We start from the raw sequence: 21,558 nt of genomic DNA, 5'->3' as shown, positions 1-21,558 counted from the left end.
ACAGGCGAATTCTATCAAGCATTTAGAGAAGAGCTAACACCTATCCTTCTCAAACTCTTCCAAAATATAGCAGAGGGAGGAACACTCCCAAACTCATTCTACGAGGCCACCATCACCTTGATACCAAAACCAGACAAGGATGTCACAAAGAAAGAAAACTACAGGCCAATATCACTGATGAACATAGATGCAAAAATCCTCAACAAAATACTAGCAAACAGAATCCAACAGCACATTAAAACAATCATACACCATGATCAAGTGGGGTTTATTCCAGGAATGCAAGGATTCTTCAATATACGCAAATCAATCAACGTGATACACCATATTAACAAATTGAAGGAGAAAAACCATATGATCATCTCAATAGATGCAGAGAAAGCTTTCGACAAAATTCAACACCCATTTATGATAAAAACCCTGCAGAAAGTAGGCATAGAGGGAACTTTCCTCAACATAATAAAGGCCATATATGACAAACCCACAGCCAGCATCGTCCTCAATGGTGAAAAACTGAAACCATTTCCACTAAGATCAGGAACAAGACAAGGTTGCCCACTCTCACCACTCTTATTCAACATAGTTTTCGAAGTTTTAGCCACAGCAATCAGAGAAGAAAAGGAAATAAAAGGAATCCAAATCGGAAAAGAAGAAGTAAAGCTGTCACTGTTTGCAGATGACATGATACTATACATAGAGAATCCTAAAGATGCTACCAGAAAACTACTAGAGCTAATCAATTAATTTGATAAAGTAGCAGGATACAAAATTCATGCACAGAAACCTCTTGCATTCATATACATCAGTGATGAAAAATCTGAAATAGAAATTAAGGAAACACTCCCATTTACCATTGCAACAAAAAGAATAAAATACTTAGGAATAAACCTACCTAAGAAGACAAAAGACCTGTATGCAGAAAACTATAAGACACTGATGAAAGAAATTAAAGATGATACAAATAGATGGAGAGATGTACCATGTTCTTGGATTGGAAGAATCAACATTGTGAAAATGACTCTACTACCCAAAGCAATCTACAGATTCAATGCAATCCCTATCAAACTACCACTGGCATTTTTCACAGAACTAGAACAAAAAATTTCACAATTTGTATGGAAACACAAAAGACCCCGAATAGCCAAAGCAATCTTGAGAATGAAAAATGGAGCTGGAGGAATCAGGCTCCCTGACTTCAGACTATACCACAAAGCTACAGTAATCAAGACAGTATGGTACTGGCACAGAAACAGAAAGATAGATCAATGGAACAGGATAGAAAGCCCAGAGATAAACCCACGCACATATGGTCACCTTATCTTTGATAAAGGAGGCAGGAATGTACAGTGGAGAAAGGACAGTCTCTTCAATAAGTGGTGCTGGGAAAACTGGATAGGGACATGTAAAAGTATGAGATTAGATCACTCCCTAACACCATACACAAAAATAAGCTCAAAATGGATTAAAGACCTAAATGTAAGGTCAGACACTATCAAACTCTTAGAGGAAAACATAGGCAGAACACTCTATGACATAAATCACAGCAAGATCCTTTTTGACCCACCTCCTAGAGAAATGGAAATAAAGACAAAAATAAACACATGGGACCTAATGAAACTTAAAAGCTTTTGCACAGCAAAGGAAACCATAAACAAGACCAAAAGACAACCCTCAGAATGGGAGAAAGTATTTGCAAATGAAGCAACTGACAAAGGATTCATCTCCAAAATTTATAAGCAGCTCATGCAGCTCAATAACAAAAAAACAAACAACCCAATCCAAAAATGGGCAGAAGACCTAAATAGACATTTCTCCACAGAAGATATACAGACTGCCAACAAACACATGAAAGGATGCTCAACATCTTTACTCATTAGAGAAATGCAAATCAAAACTACAATGAGATATCATCTCACACCAGTCAGAATGGCCATCATCAAAAAATCTAGAAACAATAAATGCTGGAGAGGGTGTGGAAAAAAGGGAACACTCTTGCACTGCTGGTGGGAATGTGAATTGGTACAGCCACTATGGAGAACGGTATGGAGGTTCCTTAAAAAACTACAAATAGAACTACCATATGACCCAGCAATCCCACTACTGGGCATATACCCTGAGAAAACCATAATTCAAAAAGAGTCATGTACCAAAATGTTCATAGCAGCCCTATTTATAATAGCCCAGAGATGGAAACAACCTAAGTGTCCATCATCGGATGAATGGATAAAGAAGATGTGGCACATATATACAATGGAATATTACTCAGCGATAAAAAGAAACGAAATTGAGCTATTTGTAATGAGGTGGATGGACCTAGAGTCTGTCATACAGAGTGAAGTAAGTCAGAAAGAAAAAGACAAATACTGTATGCTGACACATATATATGGAATTTAAGGGAAAAAAAGGTCATGAAGAACATAGGGGTAAGACAGGAATAAAGACACAGATCTACTAGAGAATGGACTTGAGGATATGGGGAGGGGGAAGGGTAAGCTGTGACAAAGTGAAAGAGCGGCATGGACATATATACACTACCAAACGTAAGGTAGATAGCTAGTGGGAAGCAGCCGCATAGCACAGGGAGATCAGCTCGTTGCTTTGTGACTGCCTGGAGGGGTGGGATAGGGAGGGTGGGAGGGAGACGCAAAAGGGAGGGGATATGGGAACATATGTATATGTATAACTGATTAAATTTGTTATAAAGCAAAAAATTAAAAAATAAATAAATAAATAAATAAATAAAATTGATGTATAGTTGATTTACAATATTATATTAGTTTCAGATGTATAGCCTAGTGATTCAGCATTTCTACAGCTTATATATACTCCATTAAAAATTATTACAAGAGGGCTTCCCTGGTGGCGCCGTGGTTGAGAGTCCGCCTGCCGATACAGGGGATGCAGGTTCGTGCCCCGGTCCGGGAAGATCCCACATGCCGTGGAGCGGCTGGGCCCGTAAGCCATGGCCGCTGAGCTGGTGCGTCCGGAGCCTGTGCTCCGCAACTGGAGAGGCCACAACAGTGAGAGGCCCGTGTACCGCAAAAAAAAAAAAAAAAAATTATTACAAGATAACAGCTATACTTCCCTGTGGTATACAATATATCCTTGTTGCTTATCTATTTTATATTGGGTTGGCCAAAAAGTTCGTTTGGTTTTAAGCAAAAATAAAAGACACATTTTTCATTTTCACCAAGAACTTTATTGAACAACGTATTCATTAACCAAACGAACGTTTTGGCCAACCCAATACACAGTGGTTTGTATCTCTTAACCCCCTACTCCTAGCCTGCCCCTCCCCCCTTCCCTCTCACCTTTGGTAACCACTCTTTTGTTTTCCATATCGTTGAGTCTGTTTCTCTTTCGCATATACATTCATTTATATATTTGTTTAGATTGCACATATAAGTGACATGATTTCACATATAAGTGATATCATACAGTATTTGTCTTTCTCTGTCTTATTTAACTGAGCATAATATTCTGTAGGTCTACCCACGTTGCTGCAAATGGCAGAATAATACACCATGATCGAGTTGGATTGATTTCTGTGTAAATGCTCCCAGAAGCCCTGACAGAGATAAGCAGATGGAACGAGAACATTGGGGACATTACTCCCGAGGACACACAGCCACCAATGCCAAGAACCCCAGCACACACACACACACCCCTGCTGAATGGCACTAAGTTATCCACATAATATAATAATTCATTAGCATTATTTCCACCCTATAAGCTTCTGGGTTGGAAGGAGCCAGCTTCCTAGAACCCAGGGGAGGAGAAGAGTCTGTGATAAGATAGGGCCATCCCAGTCCCCCTCATACTGACTGGCTGAACCCCTAATAAGAAGGCACATATCCTAAAGAGAGGTGGCCTTATGCACAGCCTGAATCCTTTGGGGACTTCAACTAGAAGAAGCAAGAAGTTGCCTCCTCCTCTTGCCCCAAGGGTGAGCAGGGATTCAGCTCTGTAGCGGCAAGGCTCTGAGTGAGGGTCCACATCCAGTTCTGTTGTGACCCGACTTCTCTGGGGCCTTCTGTCCTATCCTAAGCAGAATGCTTCTTTCTCAGGGTCCAGGTTAGGGTGCTTTCTGCCCTTAAAGCTCAGTAGAGGGGAGGGGATCTCTCAGATGGAGGTAGCACTCATCTGCTATCAGGTCCCACTGAGCTAAGTGCTCAAACATGCAAACTAGCACTCGAAAATGAATACAAGGAAAGTGCAATAGGGATGCAGCGAACTGCAGGTCCAGAATTTATTGTCTCCTGGGGCTTCCTGGTGTTATTATCTTTAGTCACTGGTTCTGAATGGCTCCAGAGGGTCACGGGCCTGCACTGGGTGCTTTCCATATGCCTTCTTTGTTAGTCAGTGAAATTATTTCCATTTTACAGATGGACAAACTGAGGCACAGAGTGGCAACACTTTCCAAGGTAATGTAGCTAATGAAGGGCAACGATGACGACTGGGTCTATGTTTTTTGGACTCCCCATCCCACTGCCGGTTGCTGCCGGGAGTACCTCTTTGTTTGGTTGCATCCACCCTGCCAGGTCCCAGATACCAGAGGCCTGGTCCTTCCTCCCTAGCAGGCAAATTGCAGGCTCTCTCACCCCTAGAGCTGAGGAGCCAGCCTTGCTTATAAGTAGCAGGGGTGCAATCAGACATAAATGGCTTCCTTTGAGGTGGTGGTTGAGGGCAAGACCCCCAGACTCCGGGGGATCTTGCAGGAGTTTGCCGTTGATAACCCAGGGGATGATGACTAGCCTACAAAGCTTAGGGACTCAAGGTTTAAAAAAAAAAAAAAGACCCTACAACTATACTACTTCTTAACCATAATGATAGGTTTGATCTCTTTCTTCTAAAGTCTGTCAATCTGGCTTTTTCTTGTTCTTCTTTCATTTGTTTCATTCAGCAAACCTAAAATATTAGGTAAATACATCTATTGTGATAACCCTATCACAATATTCATTAAATAAACACATGTATGGAAATATGTTCTTAGGATTCTGAATATTTAACCAGAAAAAAACTTGGAGTTTTGTTACACATTTTAAATGTCAATTCTTATTTTTGTAAGATTAATACATTTATATTTCTAATAAATTTCTAACATACTTTTATCAGAAAAAAAGGATGAGGAGGATGGAATAAAAAGCAAAAATGAAACTGACTGTGACGATGAGGGTAATAAATCTAGGAAGTAGGGAGTCTCAGACAACTCAGAACAGATCCTGAAACAGGAATGCAGCCAGAATTCAGAATTCCTGCTCATCCACCCAGGGGAAAGCTGCCCACCCACACCGCCCACGACACCACAGAAGGCAGAGGCTCATTCCTTGTAAACTGAGTGATGCTAGAAGGAGGCAAAGCCCAGGGCTTTTCCTTCATCCAGCTGGGTTTCTTCCCAGCATGGGGGGCTGTGAACTGCCTGGGTTGTAGGCTAAGGCATGGTTGCTGCTGGCAATTGTGTTTCTAAGAGACAGTTTCTACACTGTTGGTGGGAATGTAAATGGGTACAGCCACTATGGAGAACAGTATGGAGGTTCCTTAAACAACTAAAAATAGAGATACCATGTGATCCAGCAATCCCACTCCTGGGCATATGTCCAGAGAAAACCATACTTCAAAAAGATACATGTAGGGGCTTCCCTGGTGGCGCAGTGGTTGAGAGTCCGCCTGCCGATGCAGGGGACACGGGTTCGTGCCCCGGTCCGGGAGGATCCCACATGCCACGGAGCGGCTGGGCCCGTGAGCCATGGCCGCTGAGCCTGTGCGTCCGGAGCCTGTGCTCCGCAAGGGGAGAGGCCACAACAGTGAGAGGCCCACGTAACAAAAAAAAAAAAAAAAAAAAAAAAAAAAAAAAAAAAAAAAAAGATACATGCACCCCAATGTTCACTGCAGCACTATTTATTGATACAATAGCCAGGACATGGAAACAACCCAAATGTCCATCGACAGAGGAATGGATAAAGAAGATGTGGTACATATATACAATGAAATATTTCTCAGCCATGAAAAGAATGAAATAATGCCATTTGCAGCAACATGGATGGACCTAGAGATTGTCATACTGAGTGAATAAGTCAGACAGAGACTAATATCATATGATATCGCTTGTATGTAGAATCTAAAAAAAATGGTACAGATAAACTTATTTACAAAATAGAAATAGAGTCATAGGTGTAGAAAACAAACTTATGGTTACCAAGGGGGAAATGGGGGGAGGGATAAATTGGGAGATTGGGATTGACATATACACACTACTATATATAAAATAGATAACTAATAAGGACCGACTGTATAGCACAGGGAGCTCTACTCAATAGTCTGTAATGACCTGTATGGGAAAAGAATCTAAAATAGAGTGGATATATGTATTTGTATAACTGACTCAGTTTGCTGTACACCTGAAACTAACACAACACTGTAAATCAACTACACTCCAATAAAAATTTTTAAAAAGACAGTTCTTTGTCCCTGAAGCATCCTCCAAGGTTCATGCCCCAGATCAGCCATGTTCTCAGAGACAGGCTGTGAAGAAGATAGGGACTCAAAAATTAAGCTGGACATTGTCCCCAAGAATGTCCCCAAAAGGAGAAGCTGGACCCATGACAGGATTGGGGACAGAGCCCTGGCTGAAGTGGGGGGGGGGCATGTGGGTACACAAACCCAAGGGCTCTTCCAGAGGGCCCTGTGAGGATGGAGGTGGGTACAGAGGGAGAGGGGGCAAAGCTGGATGCTTCTCTAAGAGCCTCAGGAGAGTTGAGGACTGAGTTCATCCTGGGGCTCTGAGAGGAGGTTGCCGCTGTCAGAAAAGATGTTTTGCTTGTCTTCATGCCAGTGCTGGCAACCTGAGCTTGGGTTTTACTTTGGACAGTGCAGATGAACTAGCATCCCCTCAGGTTATCAAGGCATCTGTCATGACTGGGGAATGAGGCTGCAGACCAGTAGTCTCCTCCTTTATTCGTGCAATGAATATTTACTGCGTACCTACTATGTTCCAGGTACTGGAACAGGCTGCCTTACACATAACTGGTCATAGGGTACAATGTATTTCTTATTATGGATCCCCGTCTAAAAAGTCTGCTAGATGCTCCTGCCTCAGCTCATCCTCTGCTATCCAGCTCTGCCTGGCTTCCTTCCCAACCCCATCTCTTCTCTCATCACTGGGGTCACTGGGAGGTTGGCGGGGTCTGAGTTCACAAGGGAGCTGGTGTCAGTATCACTGGGGATTTACAGAGCCAGGTTTCCTGGAATAGAGGCCCAGCTCTACCACGGACCAGTGACTTAACCTTAGGCAAGTCACATAGCTAACAGTGCCTCGGTTTCGGTTTCCTTATCTGCAACGTGGAAATGATAATGGTATGTACTTCATCAGGTCGCTAAGAGTACTAAATGAATTAATCTATGCAAAGGGCTTAAAACAGTGTCCAGCACACGACAGTGTTCTCGATTGTTGTATGAATATGATTTGTCAAAATTCACGAAAGACTGAACTTTATGTGAATTAAACTTTAAAAATACAAAATAAAATAAAATTAAAAATAATAAAATAATAAAAATAACATTATTACAACTCATTTTAGCATAGCACTTATCACAATATTATTTATGATTATTATTATTATTAGAGGGAGGAGGTAACTTGAATCAGAGTTACTCTTAGGGAGTGGGTCAGAATCAGAGAAAGTGGGAACCAGGATAAGAATCAATGTTGGGGAGCAGGGGTCAGATTCACTGTATGCTGGGGAGTCACAAAGCTGGACGCCCAAAGGACAGCTGTCCCAGAACAGCCCTTGTAAGGGGCAGCGTGGTCCAATGGAGGTAGATGAGACTGGTCAGTGTGGGATGAGAGGTCCAGAGAGGGTGGGGGACAGCCAGGCAGGTTGCCCCACTGCAATGTCTGTTGCCTTGACTGTTGTGAGGCCCGGCTCCACGCAGGTATGGGGTCAGACGAGCTGGGGCAGCTCCTTGGGCATCTCCTCCCAGGCATGGACCCAGCAGAGGGGTGCAGGGAGGGGGCACCCAGCCCAGGACAGCAGGGGAAATGCCAAGCCCATCCCCACCTGCAGGAGGGGCCTCCGATAATGGGCAGAGTCCACTGCTCCCCTGCCCCGCTGGCCCATCCTGCACCTACAAGGGACTGCTGGTGGGGGTGCTCCTTTGGGGATTTCAGCACCAACTGTTCCCCAGGGCAGAAGTCCTATGTGCCCTGGAAGGAGAGACCTAAGGGCTCTTCTTCCCACCTGAGAAAAGTGAGGACATGTTGCCAGGAGAGAAAGAGGAGGAGCCCCTGCAAGAAAAAAAGAGCTCTCTCTCTCTCTCTCTCTCTCTCTCACACACACACACACACACACACACACACACACTCTCCCCCACATACTTTTGCACACATGCAAATTCAGTAACACACGCACACACACACACACAAATGCACGCACACACACAGCTGGAACTCAAGTCCTGGAGTCCTGGATTTCATCCTGGTTCTGCCCCAGCTCACTTCATGGAGCCTCAGTTTCCCCATCTTTAAAGCAGAAATAACATCAGAGCACATCTATCCCCATGTTGCACTGGGTTTCACTGGGATGTGTTAGTCATGGACCCACAGCAACAACGTCCTCCCCCTTCAAGTCTTTGCTTCTCAGGGAGCCTTCCCCCAACCCCGCCCCACTGAAAAGAGCAACCCGCCCCCCAACACACTCCAGCACCCCAGATTCTCTGTCCCAAATTTTTCTCCTTATCACCTTCTTAATACTTAAATACCTAATTTACTTACTATTGTTATGGGTTATGGTCTGTCTCCCCCTGCTAGAATATCAGCTCAGCAAGGATCTTTCTCTTGCTCACAGCTGGCCTGGCATTTGCCTCCCACAGCTCTGGGCTTATGATGCATTAAGGTCCCTGGGGACAGCTCTGAGCCCTGAGCAGGGGCAGGAAGGTGAGGAAGTGGGCTGGTACCTGTGCCCAGAAGCCAGACCTGGGTAGTGGGATGCAGACTGTGGTGTTTGGAGTCAGACACTGGGTTTGAGGCCCAGATCTACCCTGGTCACATGAGAAACCTTCTTTGAGCTTCTGTACCCTCACCTCTGAAATGGGGATGGCCATTCACATTGCTCTGGAACTTTGGGTCTCCCTGAAGGCGGGAGGGGTTCGCCTGGGGCAACCTTGGGAGCATCAAGTGACCAGAAGGACAACCTAGGTATAAAGAAGCCCAGGGCTGCCCTGCCTGCCTGCATCCAGCACCTTCCTTTTGGGGGAGGCCACACAGTAACTGGAAAGAAAGGTGACTCTATTCTTTGTGATCGGTAGGAAACATGAGCAAAGCTTTCCTCTTTTCCTGGAGCTGAGTCATAGGTGGTGAAAGATTCTGAAATTCTGGCCAGAGCAAGTTACACTCTGGAACCCACCTCTCAGCTCCAGATACCCTCCACGCACACACCTACTCCCTCCAATGCCCTGTCCCTTGATAATCTCCCTCCCTGGACCTCGGATATCAGCCAAGCCTGGACTGGGGCGTTGACTGTTGTCCAGGGACCCAGGAAGGGGCTCAAAAACACAGCAAGATCTTTATGCTGTCAGGGTACTGCTTGGAGGGGCAATGGAGAACAGTTATCTCCCCTGGGGGAGGTACTCAAGGGCCAGGAAACAGCCAGGAGAGGAGAAATCCTCCTCAACCCTCAGTCTCTTCCCAGGCAGAGGGTAAAGGTCAGGACTTAGGAATCATCTAGAAATGGGTGTTCAGTGCTGTGTGACTTTAAACAAAAGGCTCAACCTCTCTGAGCCTCAGTTTCCTCTTCTGTAAAATGGGAAGCAGTATGCCCCTATTCTCACCCACACAAGCTCAATCCAGATAACGCAGGTAAAAGCCCTGGCACATACATCTCCATATCCCCTCCCTCGTGCGTATCCCTCCCACCTTCCCTATCCTACCGCTCTAGGTGGTCACAGAGCACCGAGCTGATCTCCCTGTGCTATGCAGCTGCTTCCCACTAGCTATCTATTTTACATTTGGTAGTATATACATATACATACATATATATATATATATATATATATATATATATATATATATAGCTGATTCGCTTTGTTACACAGCAGAAACTAACACAACATTGTAAAGCAATGATACTCTAATAACAATGTTAAAAAAAAAAAAGTCCTGGCACATAGTAGGCACACAATACAAAATGATGATTATTGCAGTCCTCTGGGATCTTGGGGTGTTTCAGCCACAGGGGCAAAGAGGGAAAAAGCACAGGATGCAGATGTGGATGAAGATGCACCAGATGGGTCCAGGGTGGAGGGAGAGGTGAGTGGGGAGTGGATCTCCCCCGGCTCTGGAATTTTTTAAATTACTCTTTGGGGAGATAGAAACTCAGAGAGGTGAGGTGTCAAGCCCAAGGACACACAGCCTGTCAGCATTGGATTTAGATTTCTTTTCATCTCTGCCCAGGGATTAAGGGAGTCTTTCCCAGCGTTAAAGTCAAGAGTCCTGAAGGGTGTCTGAATTGATATTCCAGGGGGATCCCTGCCCTGACAGGCGTCCTGTTTACTGTGGAATTGATGGGGAATTGGGGAGGGGTGTCAACCCTTAGTCCAGGCAACCAGCCCTCACTGGGGCAGGAGCAAGAGTCTGCTCAGTTTAAACAGCCCTCAGCATCAGACTCTGAGGGAGCCTTGGGGTCAAAAGCAGTTAAACAGCCTCTGTGGTGACGTGTTTTGGGGACAGCTCAGGGGGACACGCCCAATCAGAGGTGGTGGAATTGTCTGGTACAAACCCACCCACAATTCAGGCCATTGTGTGGGCGCCTTACAATGGCATCCAACCGCAAAGCTCTTCCAGGGGCAAGAGCTGGCCTGGGTGACTCAGGGCTGGGGAGCTGGGGGGCCCTCTCCACCTGCTTCAGGAGCTGCAGCGAGGCCTGAGTGGGTGAGGAGGCGGCCCACCTACTCCGGGTGGCTCCTGGGCTGCCAGTGTCCAGGGCCTGAGGTCCTCAGGATGGGGAAGCAGGATGACCCCACCATCACTCTCCTTCAGGCCTTAGTGGCTTCCATTTCCCAGACAAGCATTGAGGACAGTCCTTTCTCCTGGGAGGAGTAAACGAACAGATATTTAAGCACCTGGCACATAGTAGATGCCCGTTCTCAGGTTGTCTTGGACACCAGAGCGGTTTGGCTGGAAAGCCCTGACTTCCTGCCCAAGGAGGCAGCTGGAGTAAAACAGTCCGGGGGTCTAGGCAGCCCTGGAGCCACACGTGGAGGATCTTGGACCTTCTTTCCGTTGGGGGGAGAGCCCAACACCAAGCTGGACCCCCAGCTTTTCCTGAGGCCAGTGAGTTTCTCTGGGTAGCCAGACCCAACCTGATCCTGCAGATGACCAACAGGCCTGCAAAGTGCCCCTTGAGAGCCAAGAACATACCTCCCCTAAACCCTCACAGTCTGCCTTTCTGCTCCCACCCCTCCCCTCAGCATCCCCCCTTCAAGCAGCCCAGTTGTGCTCACATCACATTGAATGACCCAAACACACCTTGCACCTTCCTGCCTCCTGGCCTCTGCCCACCCATTCTCCCTGCCAGGAGTGCCCTTCTCCTTCTTCCACTAATTGCACCTGTAGAAATCCCTGCCAGCCAAACGCCACCCTGCAGTTTAGGCAAACCCTCACCTCCAGAACCCCTAAGGTGGCAAAGCTCCTGCTCAGCCTTGTACCAAGAGAGCCTGGGCACCCCTCTGCCTCGCCCACCAGCCTGGAACTCCTGCAAGCCTGGGACTGTGACTTGCTCATTTCCCACCTGAGAGCTGAGTACAGGTAGTGGGATCAGAGGTGTCAATAAAAAAACAAAACAAACAAACAAACCCAGATAGATAACCAATAAGGACCTACTGTATAGCACAAGGAACTCTACTCAATATTCTGTGATAACCTATATGAGAAAAGAATCTAAAAAAAGAATGAATGTATATGTATAACTGAATCACTTTGCTGTACACCTGAAACTAACACAACATTGTAAATCAACTGTACTCCAATAAAAAACAAAAAAACCACACCCACACCCTAGGGAACAAACATATAAGTGAGCCAGCAAAAGAAGAGGTGCCTGGGTATCTCTGATCCAGCAATATTTAATTCACGATGCAGCCACTGTGTGAAGTCTCCCAGTCAGTTTGGAAAACATAGCCTCACCTGGCTGGCTGTGATGGAAGCCTTTGCTGAAAAGCAAAATCCCTTGTGGCTGCCCCTGGGCGGGGGCTTGGGAAGCTGAGGAGCCTGTCACATCTGCCTCTCTTTTCCAGGAATCTGTCCGACTCCTCCGCTGCCCCCAGCTCAGCCCGGCTTACCTGGCCCACAGGTGAGGAGGAGGGTCATGGTCAGAGCCAGCAGCTGCCCTCGCCGATGGCGCCCCAGGTGTGCAGGGCTTTCCCTGCCCATGCTCCTGCCCACCCGCCCGGGAAGTGCACCTCACCCCGAATGAGTCCCAGTGACTGAACCCAGCCCAGTCGAGCCAGCCGGGCTCCTGGGAGGGCGTTGAGGACACGCCTTGCTGAGCTTCCCGAGAGGGGCAGGGCCTGCCCTAGGGGGAAGCAGTGGCTCCGAGGCTGGCAAAAGTCAGCTGGCATTATTCAGTGCCCTCGTGGCGACTAACGCCTGCCGACTGATACCCTCTGTGAAGAGGGGCACAGGGGATCCCCACCCACCAGACTCAGCCTGGCTCCCGAAAAGCCTGTTGCCAGACCAAGAGACACCCCCCTACCCCACCCCTCCCCCTGCCCCCCACCCAAGGGTCCGGCTGGCCTTAAAGGTGAACAGGAGACTGACCATAGATCTGTCCTAATCTTTCAAGTCCCCTGGGTTCTACCTGACAACTTCCTGCTCAGGGGCTAGCACCACCAGACGGAGCTGGGTGGACCCTCCCTGGGGGAGGCGCGGCTGGCTCCCAGGGTTTTGGAATGTGCGGAGTGGGAGACTGCATTCCCACGTGGGAACTCCCTGGCTGCCAGGGAAGCAGAGGGCCGGGGTTGTTGTCCGCTTGGGGAGCCCCTCAGAGCTACCCTGTGTCCCCCCTGTACCCCTCCAGGCCCCAAATGGCCAGCATGGGGGCTGCAGTGCTCACTCCCCAGCCAAGCCCTTCGGCGGCCCCAGGGGCAGAGAAGAGCAGGACGGGCTGGCATGGGATTCTGCTTCCTCCTTGACAAGGCTGCAGCCTCCAGGGATTCTTGTCACCCCAGGCCTGGGCTGTTACAACAGCTGCCCTGCTCCCCCGCCGTCTGCCAAACAGATTTTGCCAGGGCGACCCTCCTTAGCTACGTGATCCCCAGTGTCCCCCATGCTCCTCCCTCGTCCAGGCGCTCAGGGGACCCTCACCCTCCCTCCTGGCCCACCCCTCAAGCCTCTAACAGCCAGACAGGTGGGTTTATCTTCTCATCCAGGGGACGGCACACACAGGTGTGAAGGTGGCAGGCAGTGGCCACCCCACGAAACCTCACATCTCACCTGCATCTGGTACCCAGAGCCAAACTCCATGGACCTGTAGCCAAGGCGAGCTTATCTGAACAACCCCCACCCCCACCCACCCCCAGTCCTTCATGCTCAATGCGGTGTCCTGCTAACCTACTCTCCACCTTTCTTGCCCGGATGCCGTTCACTCGCTCTCAGCATAGACACACTGTGCTGAGCCCCTACCACACTTCAGGCATGCAGCCTGGCCAAGATGGACAAATGATCAAGGTGGGGTGGCAGAAGCATAGAAGTCTGTGGGAGACACCAGTCCCAGACTGGGAAGGGGCAGGGGATCAGGAAAGGCTTCCTGGAGGAGGTGCCACGTACACCAAGTCCTGAAGGATAAGCTGAAGCCAGCTGGGCCAGGGGAGGTGGGGAGTGGAGAAGGGAGTGTTCCAGGGAAAAGACACAGTGTTAGCAAAGACTGGAGGCAGGAGGAAGCAGGAAGTGGAGTCTGGCTTTTGTCCAAACCCCCTCCCTTTGTTGTCTACCCGGGCACCTCCTCCCTTCCTTAAGGAAACAATCAGAAACAGAGGCCAAGCTAGAGGGTCCAGTGGGAGGTCGCGGTGGTCAGCTCCCCGCACCTCACAGAGGGGAAAATTGGGCACCCAAAAAGTACCAGGACCAGCAAGATCAGTGACAGAGCTGGGATCAGACCCCAGATCCTTGGACTCTCCGAACTCTGCCTATTTAAGCGATTTAAATCCTCTCTCTCTCCAGGACATGACAACGAGCACCCCCAAACACCATCAGAGAGGCCTTAGCATCCAGGAGCTGCCCTGCTCTTACAACGGGTGCACAGGGGTTTATGGGTTTAGGTTCACAATGGGTAATCGCAACTACTGTTTATTGAACACCTGCTATGCGCTGGGCATGGCTTCCAGTCATCCCCATGACCCTGAAGCTAGGTTTTACCCTCACAGTGGTTCTATAAGGTGGTTGCTACTCATTGCCCCATTGCACAGATGAGAATGCCGAGGCTTAGGGATTTGCCCAAAGTCACTCATCTAGCACATAGCAGAACTAGGCTTTGAACTCTGTTTTGATCGAGAACAGTGTTTCTCACCTAAGGGTTATTCCCCCACCCCCCAGAGGACATTTGGCAATGTCTAGAGTCATTTTTGGTTGTCATGAGGGGAAGGGGGGCTGCTACTGGCATCTAGTGGATAGAGAACAGGAATGTTGGTGAATATCCTACAGTGCAAAAGACAAACACACTTGACAGTGAATTATCCAGCCCCAAATGTCAATACTGACACTGATAAAAAAACACAAACAAACAACCCCCCCCAAAAAAAAACCTGGTCTAAAGCCATACTGTTGTCCAGTGGAACTTTCTGGATAATGTTCATGTTCTATATCTGTGCCATCCAACAGGGCCACCCGCCATGAGCCACACGTGGCCACTGAGCACTTGAAATGTGGCTGGTGTGACTGAGGAACTGAATTTTTTTTTTTTTTTTTTTTTTTTTTTTTTTGCGGTATGCGGGCCTCTCACTGCTGTGGCCTCTCCCGTTGCGGAGCACAGGCTCCGGACGCGCAGGCCCAGCGGCCATGGCTCACGGGCCCAGCCGCTCCGCGGCATATGGGATCCTCCCAGACCGGGGCACGAACCCGTATCCCCTGCATCGGCAGGCGGACTCTCAACCACTGCGCCACCAGGGAGGCCCCGGAACTGAATTTTTAATTTTGTTTAATCTGAATTTTAAAAAGAACTATCCTCAGTTCAGTTATTAGAAAATTCATGAGTAGGCTTGGAACAGCTTAAGCATGTGAATGTACTTTTTCTTTTTTTAAATTTATTTTATTGAAGTATAGTTGTTATACAATGTTGTGTTAATATCTACTGTGTAGCAAAGTGATTCAGCTATACATAAATGTACATTCTTTTTCATGTTCTTTTCCATTACGGTTTATCCCAGGATGTTGAATATAGTCCCCTGTGCTATACAGTAGGACCTTGTTGTTTAACCATTCTATAAATAATAGTTTGCATCTGCTAATCCCAAACTCCCAATCCTTCCCTCCTCCACTCCCCCTCCCACTTGGTAACCACAAGTCTGTTCTCTATATCTGTGAGTCTGTTGTTTTTTGGTAGATAAGTTCATTTGTGTCATACTTTAGGTTCCACACATAAGTGATATCATATGATACTTGTCTTTGTCTGGCTTACTTCACTTAGTATGATAATCTATCTCTAGGTCTATCCATGTTGCTGCAAATAACATTATTTCATTCTTTTTTACAGCTGAGTAATGTTCCATTGTATATATGTACAACATCTTCTTTATCCATTCATCTGTCGATGGACATTTAGGTTGTTTCCATGTCTTGGCTATTGTGAATAGTGCTGCAATGAATATTGGGGTGCATGTATCTTTTCAAAGTAGGGTTTTCTACAGATACATGCCCAGGAGTGGGGTTGCTAGATCATATGTTAGCTTTATTTTTAGTTTTTTAAGGAACCTCAATACTGTTCTCCATAGGGGTTGCACCAATTTACATTCCCACCAACAGTGTAGAGGATTCCCTTTTATCCACACCCTCTCCAGCATTTGTTATTTGTAGACACTTTAATGATGGCCATTCTAACCAGTGTGAGGTGGTACCTCATTGTAGTTTTGATTAGCATGTGCCTAATAATTAGCAGATGGACTTTTTCTACTGGAGTTTTATGAAATCTAAATGCAGATCAAGAGTTCTGATTAAAAATCTAGCATCTGAAATGAGATGCTCTATAAAGTTTAAAATGCATACCGGATTTAGAAGATGTAGTATGAGAAAATCGTGTAAAATATCTCCTTAGTCATTTTATACTAGTAACTTATTGAAATGGTAACTATTTGGATATACTGGTTAAATAAAATAGATGATGAAAATGAACAGCACCAGTGTCTTTTTACTCTTTTAATGTGGCTACTGGAGAATCTCCAATTACGTATGTGACTTGGGTTCTTGGGTTCTCTTTCAGTTGGATAACACGGGTCTGGGATCTGAGAGCTGCCCACTATAAATAATGTTAATTATTTCAGATATTATTATTATTATTTAATTATTTAATCTTAGTCGTCTTAACTATAAATTAAGATATAAATATAAATATAAATTAACTATAAATAAACCTTTGCCTCTCTTTGCTCTGTCTCCCCCGGCTTGGCAGTTCCTGCACCGATGACAAGGATGGGGTGGGATCCATATTCCCTTCTCTACCCTTGATGACGCTGAGCTACATCAGCAGGACCACTTGGGAATGGGGGAAGATAAGGGCAGGTCTCTGGATGCTCTTCTCTCAGAGGTCTGCCTGCCCTTCTGTGGGGACATGGAGAGAACAGCAGGGTCAGAGAAGGAGCAAAGAAACCTCTGGCTTCTGCTGGACCCAGAATGCCCATGTGACCTGAGCCAGCCTTGCTTTCCGATGGCATTGCTTGGGGAAGAAGGGAAACGTCAGGGCTGGGCTGGGCTGCGTGAGCAAGACAGAAGGCTGAGGATACTGCCTGGGCAGAAAGGGAGAGAGAAGCTAGTGGTAGAGGCACCATCAGAGAAGCAGGAGGAGTAACCCACACGGTCGGTCGTCACTGAACCTGCAGGAGCAGTGGGTTTTGAGGGCAAGGGAGAGACTACCATACACATGTCATATAAAAGGCAGAGGTAGGGACTCCCCTGGCTGTTCAGTGGTTAAGACTCCATGCTTCCCCTACAGGTGGCATGAGTTCGATCCCTGGTTGGGGAACTAAGATTCTGCTTGCATGCAACCAAAAAAAAAAAAAAAAAAGCAGAGGTAGAAGAAGCTCAGGAGAAGCTATCAGTGATTCTTGAGACAGTTGTTTCCATGCAGGAAAATGGGCAAGGCCAGGTTGTGAGGCTTAGAAGTCAAGAGGGTATGAGACTGGTGCTAGAGGTAGCCTGGGTTCAAGTCCTTGTCACTCCACAGCAGCGATAATGACTACAATAATAATAATGTTTACTGACCTACTGTATGCCAGCCATTAGGAAAACAGGAAGAAGTGTGCCAGGAGCTAAGGGCGCTGACATTAAATCACAGCATTAACAAGCAGCATTTATTCAATGTTTTCTCTGAGCTCCTTCCTTTATAGGCTTTAATGGCTCATTTGGTTCTATGAGGTGGTGCATTCGTCAACCCATTTCACAGAGAAAGAAACTGAGGTGCAAAGAAGCTCTATAATCACACAAGACTGCAGTGAGGCAGCTTATGTTTCCATTCATAATGTGTTCAAGAACAGGCAAGACTAACACAGATGGGAATGAAAGCCAATGATGTTCTGGGGATGGGGACATTGGAAAAGGAGCATGAGGGAAATTTCTAGAGCAGCAGTTCTCAATCAGGGACAGTTATGCTCCCCGGGGACATTTGGCACCGTCTGGGGACATTCTGAGCTGTCCAAACTGAGAAGTGTTCTCAAAGAAGACATACAGATGGCCAACAGGTGCATGAAAAGGTGCTGAACGTCACTAATCATCAGGAAAATGCAAATCAAAACCATAAGGAGATGTTACTTCAACCTCTTAGGATGGCTATCACCGGAAAGACAAGAGATAGTTCATAGCAGCACTATTCACAATAGCCAAGACATGGAAGCAACCTAGATGTCCATCGACAGATGAATGCATAAAGAAGATGAGGCACATATATACAGTGGAATATTACTCAGCCATAAAAAGAATGAAATAATGCCATTTGCAGCAATATGGATGGACCTAGAGATTATCATACTAAGTGAAGTAAACCAGACAAAGACAAATATCATATGACATCGCTTATGTGTGGAATCTAATTTTAAAAAGATACAAATGAACTTATTTACAAAACAGAAAGAGACTCACAGACATAGAAAACAAACTTATAGTTACCAAGGGGGAAAGGAGGGGGGGAGGGATAAATTAGGAGGTTGATTAACATATACACTACTATATGTAAAACAGATAACCAACCAGGACCTACTATATAGCACAGGGAACTATACTCAATATTTGTAATAACCTATAAGGGAAAAGAATCTGAAAAAGAATATATATATATATATATATATATATATATATATATATATGCACAACTGAATCACCGTTCTGTATACCTGAAACTAACATGATATTGTAAATCAACTATACTTCAATAAAAAAAGAAAGTAAAGAAAAAGTGTTTAGCACCTTAAAATAATCATGTATATATGATTATTCAGCACCTTAAAATAATCATATACACACACACATATATATGTATATATAAATTGCTATAAAAAAAGAAAAGACAAGACAACAAATGCTAGTGAGGATGTGGAGAAAAGGGAATCCTCATGCACTGTTGGTGAAATGTAAATTGGTGCAGCCCCTACAGTTAAAAATTTTAAAATAGAACTACCATATGATCCAGCAATCCCACTTCTGGGTATTTATCCAAAGGAAGTAAAATCTTGATCTCAAAGAGATATCTGCACCTCCACATCATTGCAGCATTCTTTACAATAGCCAAGACATGGAAACAACCTAAGTGTCTATCAATGGATGAATGGATAATGAAAGCATCACACACACACACACACACACACACACACACACACTGGAATATCATTTAGCCATAAATAGGAGAAAATCTTGTCATTTGCAACAACAAGGATGCACCTGAAGGGTATTATGCTAAGTGAAATAAGCCATGCAGAGAAATACAAGTACTGTATGATTTCACATGTGGAATCTAAACAAACCATACTCAGTAATACAGAGAACAGATTGGTGGTTGCCAGAGGTGGGGAGTGGGGGGCGGGTGCAGGAAATGTGTGAAGGTAGTCAAAACGCACAAACTTCCAGGGAACAAAAAAACAAGTAAGAGGTGTGATGTGGGTGCTACTGGCATCTAGTGGGTGTTGGCTGGGGTCGAGGTTAACATCCTACAGTACACAAGACAGCCCCTCCCAACAAAGGATCATCCCACGCCAAACATCAGTACTGTGGTGGCTTGAGAAACCATGTTCTAGAGGAAAGGAATGTTCTATACCTTGGGCGGTGTGGAGGTTACACGTAAGTAAAAATTCATTGAGTCATCCACTTATGACCAGGGCATTGTACACTTTAGTGGGTAGATGTTATACCTCAACAAAAAGTTTTTTTTAATTAACTTTAAATTTTTATTTTTTTAATTTAATTTTTATTTTATATTGGAGTACAGTTGACTTACAATGCTGTGTTAGTTTCAAGTGTATAGCGAAATGATTCAGTTATACCTATACCTATTCTTTTTCAGATTCTTTTCCCTTATAGATTATTACAGAATCTTGAGTAGAGTTCCCTGTGCTATACGGTAGGTCCTTGTTGATCATCTGTTTTATATATAGTAGTGTGTACATGTTAATCCCAAATTCCTAATTTATCCCTCCCCCGGACCTGTCTCCCCTTTGGTAACCATAAGTGTGTTTCGAAGTCGGTGAATCTGTTTCCGTTTTGTAAATAAGTTCATTTGTATCATTTTTCTTTTTTAGATTTCCCATATAAGTGATATCATATAATATTTAGAAATTTTTAAATGTAATTGGCAGAAGGCGGTGCTGAACTGAGGCCTGTCCGAATAATATTGGGCTAGCCAAAAAGTTCGTTCGGGTTTTTCCATTACATCGCATGGAAAAACCTGCACGAACTTTTGGGCCAGCCCATAGTTTTTCACCTGAACAATGAGGACATGTTGCTCCTTGGCTCCCTGCCTCCCTTCTTGCTCTGCTCCAAATCATTCTCCACAGTGCATCTGTTCAGACTCTCCAATGTCCTCCTCATACCACACGTGGAATAAAATCTAAATTCCTCACCAAGACCTTCACAGCCCTCGGGTCTGGCTTCAGCCACCTCTTAGTCTTCTTTTCTTTCTCCTCTCCGCTCTCTCTCTGATCTACCACACCGGTCTCTTTGCTGGAAGTTGCACATGTAAGGGCTTTGCAACCTCAGGACCTTTGCACATGCTATTCCCTCTGTGCCTGACTCGCTTCACGACAATTTCTTTTCATGCTTCAGGCCCACCTCAGGGCCTTTGCACCTGCTCTCACCTCTGCCTGACTCTACACAACTGGCACCTTCCCATCCCTCAAGCCTCCATTGAGATATCACCTCGCCTGAGAGGTCTGCCTTCACCACCCCCGCAAACTGTCCTGCCTTATTCATCATGTGCCACTTCATCATTCTCTTTTTATGTGCCCCTCCTGCCCAAGCCAATTTTCTAAATTGTATCATCCATTTGTTCACTTGCTTATTGTCTCCATTTCCCCCTGGGGGGCAGGTCTGGGTCCATCTTAGTCATGGCTCTATCCCCCATGAATGACACACAATGGGCCCTCAAATACTTGCTGAATAAAAAAATAAAGTCCTAGGATTTCCTCAGTGGAGTTGAGAAGGGCACCCTATTCTATTTACTTTAGCTCTATGAGGGCTTAGCAGCCTTGGGAAATCAGCCTTCTGGGGGTGCGCTATGTGAAACCCTGTCCTGGACCCTTCCTTTCCACCCTCGGAAACTTCTACGTCATTCTTGACTCTCTGCCCCCAACGCCACCTGAGTTCAAGCCTTCGTCATCTCTGACTTTTTGAAACGGCCTCTTTACGCATCCTCTGCCTCCACCCACCCAGAATGACCTTCCAAAAATGCGAAACTGTCCATGCCCCGCCCCTGGTCTGAATTCTTCTGTGCCTTCTCATTGCCCTCACGATCAAGTCCAAAGTCCCCAGCCTGGCTCTTAAGGCACATCTTGATCGGGGACCAGCCCCACCCCCGCCCCCGAGCATTCGCCTGAACGCACTGTTTCCCATAAACCAGGGATTAAGCAGCGCCAGAGCATCCTCCCGCGCCCACAACATTTGGCATGATCTCTCCCCTCCAAGCCTTTGCCCGGGCTGTTCCCTCTGTCAGGACTGCTCTCCCTCTCTTCACCTGACACATTCCTTCAAAGGCTTTGTTTACAGGTCCTGTGATTCATGAAGGCCCCCCCCCCACCTCCGCCTCCCACAGACAGCATGCTTACCTCCCATCCCGGTTTCCAGAACACTCTGTAACTTCCTCCGTGAAAGAGCTTGGC

The 21,558-nt window shown here is 46.1% G+C and overlaps 1 protein-coding gene across 1 annotated transcript in view; it reads right to left on the bottom strand.

Annotated features, from left to right (window-relative positions):
- Window positions 1-21,558, bottom strand: part of LOC308616401 (mucin-16-like) — a gene marked incomplete at its 5' end in the record, with an annotated part of 102,317 nt that overhangs the window by 44,486 nt on the left and 36,273 nt on the right. The window contains one exon of the mRNA XM_081232649.1: window positions 12,334-12,453. Coding sequence (XP_081088775.1) covers window positions 12,334-12,453 — 120 coding nt within the window. The remainder of the gene's footprint in view (window positions 1-12,333; window positions 12,454-21,558) is intronic.

Source organism: Mesoplodon bidens (assembly GCF_964165515.1).
Source record: "Mesoplodon bidens genome assembly, chromosome: 4".
NCBI classification, from domain to species: domain Eukaryota; kingdom Metazoa; phylum Chordata; class Mammalia; order Artiodactyla; family Ziphiidae; genus Mesoplodon; species Mesoplodon bidens.
The sequence above is the reverse complement of the archived record's forward strand: the minus strand, read 5'-3'. Positions and strand labels throughout refer to the sequence as shown.